The following is a 5557-nucleotide window of genomic DNA, read 5'->3' on the forward strand; positions in this document are numbered from 1 at the left end:
ATATATATTACAGTACAACACCATGCTTAAGTAAAAACTATATTTTAAATAAAAATGAATGGTAAAGTAATAGGTAATGTAAAGTCCTTTTTCTTCTGGTGTGTGTTTTTTAAGGTGGGGGTTATCACATAATTTTCCTCACTGATATGGTAATGACTGCTAAAATGTCATTTTTGCAGGGTAAAGACAATCAGAGGCAACTTACAAGTGCCTCCACAATAAAGTTTCCTCTCCCGGAGCGTGACTCGTCTGCACGACGTCACCAATGCGACCATGGGAAATAGCAGTAAATAGGCTGCCACCAACAGCCCCCTTAAACCCCAGGAGGTTCTTTGGAGAGCCCTGCAACGCTCCAGTGCATCTCAGGAGAAGGTAATGTTTCAGCCACCTGTTTATTGTCACAAACTATGTAAGAAATGCACTTATCAATTAACAGGGTTTAAAACAACACTGCTTTATGTTCTGTTAGAATCACATGGGTGGGTGAGCTTGTTGATCTTGCCAGAAGATCGTAGGATGATAATTGTTGATAATTGAGTTGTTTCCACAGACTTGTAAATAGTTGTAAATATCTTTACTTGTGTAGAAGTATATTCCATATTAAAGAGTGACTTGCTTTGTGTTGGCAATTTCAATAAGACAGAACAAACACCCAACAGTGACTAAGGCAGTTTTTATGGAGAAATGTAATAACTTTGACAAAGGAGTGACAGAATGAGCACCCCTTGTTAATCTCTCACTTCACAGTGATAATAAGCTCGAAAGGATGACAGGATCAAATGAGTCAGTGGTTTAATGCAACTGGAAAGTTTGGGCTGCACAGTTATTCATTTAATTACAGTATCTAATGCTGTTCATCTTCAAAACAATTCATAAAACATTCTAGGGTCGGCCCACCCCACTAATGGCTCATCAAACTTTCTTGTTTTATGAATGCTGGAAAATTAATCCTGCCATATTTTTATATATTAGGATTATGTGGTCAACAGCAGCAACAACTCTAAAATAACAATTTAAAAAAACTTAAGAACAAATATCCTTTTTCAGACTTTTGTGACTTTTTTTGATCAGAGTCTGGCAATTCATTTCTTTTTCTGTCTGACCTCAAAGTCCACCAGTGAGACGCCAGTGGGGGAGACGAGACAGACCCGTCCTGCACGGTTCCCCAGTCCAGGATGAGAACTTCCATCAGCTGCTTTTCTCCCAACATCCCCAACAGATTGCTTTAGATGAGTCTAGACAGTTCAGCCTCACCAGCACAGCACCACGCATGCTCCACCCTGCTGCCCACCTGCCCCAGCAGAGCCCCATCATGGTGGATCTACACGATCAGGTACTCTTAAAATCCTTTGTTTAAAAGCTGCTTTGCGTCTTAAATCAAATGTATATCACAACAACGTTTCGGTTAAATAAGATGCGCAGAAATGTCTTAACACAGAAGTGAAATGACCCCATCTCCCCCCCCACCCACCTCTCGTTACGATAGATGCACCAGGGATCGGTTCCGATCTCGTACACTGTTACGACTGTGACGACCCACGGGTTTCCTATTCACACCGGGCAGCCCCTTCCAGGGTGCAGCGCTCAGCAGCTCCCAGCATGCTCGGTAATGTTCAGCGGACAGCTCTCTCTGCTCTGCTGCCTTCCTCCTCCTGTGAGTTTGAAAAGGAAGAGCTTAAATGTCAGTGGCTTCCATGTAGCACACCATAGCAGCCATGCACTTTGTCACTGTTCATGACAAAAACAATCAGGAGCTTGGTTTTATAATTTAGCCTGTTATTACTAAAGCTAAACAAGAGTAAATTAAATATTTTTTAAAGAAATGCATAATTTGGTGTTGTAGAAACAGCTATTTCATGAATCAAACTGGTGTTGTGTTAGTACTGTGATTGGTGTGGTTTTATGCTGTGCGTTGCTTCTGTTCACTACCATGCTTACAACATGCTGTCATTAAGGTGTTATGAATATTTAGAGTAAATTGGCTTTGGTTAGGTAAGGGCTTTTTCAGAGAGGAGAGCTTTATATGCTTAAATTTAAGTCTGTTGTGTTATGTTTTCTCCTCAGCTCATACAGGCATGTACCATGCAGCATATTCCTGTGTCTTATCAAGCCTTCCCACCGCTGATCTCCAGCGAGCATTTTGTATTGCACCCGACCCCATCTGTACCCCCCCACCAGCCGCCGCACCTTGCTCCTTTGAGCCAGTTTGTCCCTTTACAGCCTCAGCACCCACGCATGGTGAGTATTTGACTCAAGACACGTTTATTATTGCAAACACAACAGGATGTTTTCAGTTATTAGTCAGTGTGTAAGCATCTCTCTTGTCAGCCTCTACAGAGGGTAGAGAATGAAGTTGACCTAAGAGGAGACCAGCACCCATTAGGCACCTTCTCCTACCCTCCCTCACATCACCCACCAGCACTGCCTCCTTCACTGCCCCTACAGTATCTTCCTCAAGAGCCTCTGCATCAGGAGCTTCCTTTCGGAGTGGTAAGATCTTCTCTCAGACATTTACGGGTCTCTTTTTTCCAAGGGGACGTTCAACTTTTTTTTTAGCGTGACCTATTTCACACTCCGTCAGTGGCACACATTTGCAGCTGAAGCATGTTAATAATGTTCACAATCTCATTCTGCTGACCTCTGAGCTGCTGAACTGGTGCATGGAGGGTAGATGGAAGTTGCTCAAAGACACCTCAGCAGCTGTTTTTGGAACAGGAGTGTTCTTTACCCAAAACGCTGCACATAACCAGGGCAGGCATTTGTTGATCAAAACTAAAGCTGACTAAAGCTTTTGTCTGTAGACAGTTTTAGTCATTAAAATTAGCTGTAATAAATCACATAGATTCATTTTATAGTGTAGTGCTCATTTGAGTGGTTGAGTGATGACATTTGTCATTTCTCTGAATAACTTCAGAGATGAATGTGAACAKATTAAAAGCTGTTTGACTTGGTCTGTCTGTTAGCTTCAGCAAGAAACTGATTAATGACCTTATTTATGTTTTGAGTTTGAGCTCAAATATTCATTAACACCTTTACAAAAAAAATCACTTTTTCTGTCATAAATGCAGCTTATTCACTGAGTTTTGTAACAAGGTTTTGTTCAGAACAATGAAGCCATGGCCGTTTAACGTTTCCAGTGGAACTAACAGTAATTGTTGACACTTACCTCTTCTTCTCCTTGGTGTGCTCTCGCTGCGCAGCATGCTGTAGTTCATTGGGAAAATTAAATTGTTTAAACCCCAGTTTACACTGCCTGTGGCTCGAAGCACAGAGGTGCTCCAGGAAGCATGCACAGGAAATGTGAGATTGTGCAATAAATCCAGTGATGATGTGAAAGTTAAACTTGACTGGAAGCAACAGTTGAAACTGTATAGCTGTTTTTTTTGTATTTATATTTCAAAATTAAATCCACACGTTTTGTGTGTATCCATATGCTGCATGCTGCCACCCGCTTCCTAATCATACATTTTGACAGCACAGGTGTATAATTATACCCATATATATTTATTAATATAACTAGGAGTTTGACAAAATGTAGTCTGCCCTTGGAGAATTATTTTGAAAATACAGATGTTTTTCTCGTTCCTTTTCCTGTTTGTGCTGTACGGCAAAAATAGGATGTAATCTAATTTTGGCGGATGTTCGTGCAAACACCGCTGCCGCCCCGCGGATTCGGTGTAAATGCTCTCATTGATTGTAATGAGTGCGTTTTTACTGCGGAGGTCGGAGCGTAGCGCGACAGAGCACCATAAATTAAGGGTAAAGCTATTTTTCCTGCAGGTTCCAGCTTTAAAAAAATCCCTTGTTGGGACAAAATGTGTTCATATTTAACTACGCATCTGTTCTTGACCTAATGATGTTGTTTATAGGTCTTAATTTCAGCCCAAAGTTGGCTGATCAGATCTGCTTTATTTCTTGTCAAAGGGTTTGAGTAACTCCTTGTTTTAAAATCAAAGTAATTAGTAGCTTTTTGGCAAGCTTCCACAGTTGTAGGGAAAATAAAAGTTGCCCTGTGTTCTCCTTCGTAAAAACAAGCTGCTTGAAATCATATGCGCCAATATATCACTGACCAGCAGTTAGACTGATGATGGCACATGGGAAGTTAACATTACCCAACATTACTTTCCAAAGTCTAGGAGTCTTGGTTAAACACTGGTTTTATTTCCAAAAGCATAAAAATAACATGAATTTAATATAAATCCTTTTGAATGTGCAGTTTGGTTCCAGTATTGTTACCTTTGTTCTTGTTCTCCAAGATGTTGAACTTTCTGTCTTTTTAGAAAAACACATGAAAATCATGGGTTTATGTGTGACGTGTCATTTTTTTGCCCCCTCTCTCCTCAGCCATATCCCCACATGCTGCCGAGGCGAGTGAATGGACAGAGATACCGGCTGCAGCAGCCTCTCCCCCCTCCTCCTCCTCCTTACTACCCAGGCTTCCTCCCTTATTTCTTGTAAGTACTTGCATTGATGGGACTTTGTTTTATTAGGCAATTAAATAATGACAGAAGATAACAAGTATACTTGCTACATATATATGGATTAGAGCAGAAGTCTTCAACTGTGTTCCTTGTGACCCACTGCATAATTTAGATGTTTCCCTGCTTCATCACAATGGACCGGACCTCGAGACTAAAGAGTTAATGAAACACCCATCTCATGAATTTTTAAGAGGAAAAGTTGTGCCACAAAAACGTGATTTCTCATTAAAGCTGTGTGACCTTCTTACTTGGGTGTGAAACTAAGATTTTTGCTAATTTTGAGTCTCTTTTTATGTCTGTCGTATCGTTTTCTGATTAAAACATTTTAGCGCAAGCCTCAATAAAAAAAACCTCAATGGAAGTTCAAACAGGTATCCACATTTGACTTCAATGCTTCAGAAGAAAACAAAAAGATAAAAATAAATTTAGGCAAACACTCTGTAGCTGTGATGTGCTCTGACAGGCATTTGAGAGTCTAAAGGCCCGGTGTACTTCGATCCACAGAGGTCCGTGCGGACTCGAAGCGGCCGTCCACTGAACTGGTCCACGCAGAGATCAAATTTTTATGTTCGCGGTGTCGCACAATAAACTGCCCGGCGAGTTCACGTCGAACTGTTTTGGATGCAACACCAAGCAGATAAAGTTGAGAATCGTGTCATTTGTGGATGAAATGGAGTCAAAATTTGAAGAGTTTCTTGAAAGATATACTTGAAGAATACTTTAGGCATGTTTGTTTACCTTAATACATGTTCATAACCAGATAGACAATGCACTAATAGTTGAATGTTTGAATGTGAAAAGAGTTATACAACAGCCAGCGCTGGACTGGAAAGCAGGTTTATTAGCTCTATAGCTCATCTCTGCCTTCAGCCCCTAAACCGGGAAGTCACTTCATTATAACATCTTCAGGACCTGATTCCGCCTATTGTCATTGCATCATCTACAGGGTATCCGAGGCATGGCAGGGCTCTGGACCAGTGGTTCCCAAACTTTTTATCTTCTGACCCACAAAATATCCATGATAAAAACTTGTAACCCCAAATATTACTGGTCTGAGTACACAAACTTTGTTAATA

The 5557-nt window shown here is 40.8% G+C and overlaps 1 protein-coding gene across 4 annotated transcripts in view; it reads left to right on the plus strand.

Moving 5' to 3' along the window:
- Positions 1-4454, plus strand: part of rnf44 (ring finger protein 44) — a gene marked incomplete at its 3' end in the record, with an annotated part of 9020 nt that extends 4566 nt beyond the window's left edge. For 2 of the 4 annotated variants that reach the window (XM_014014666.1, XM_014014665.1), the window contains 6 exon segments: positions 180-372; positions 1111-1333; positions 1487-1654; positions 2065-2238; positions 2329-2490; positions 4345-4454. In XM_014014666.1, the coding sequence (XP_013870120.1) occupies positions 266-372; positions 1111-1333; positions 1487-1654; positions 2065-2238; positions 2329-2490; positions 4345-4454 (944 nt within the window). 4 annotated transcript variants of the gene reach the window in all.
- Between the last annotated feature and the right edge of the window lie 1103 nt (positions 4455-5557).

Source organism: Austrofundulus limnaeus, unplaced genomic scaffold (genome assembly GCF_001266775.1).
Source record: "Austrofundulus limnaeus strain Quisiro unplaced genomic scaffold, Austrofundulus_limnaeus-1.0 Scaffold118, whole genome shotgun sequence".
NCBI classification, from domain to species: domain Eukaryota; kingdom Metazoa; phylum Chordata; class Actinopteri; order Cyprinodontiformes; family Rivulidae; genus Austrofundulus; species Austrofundulus limnaeus.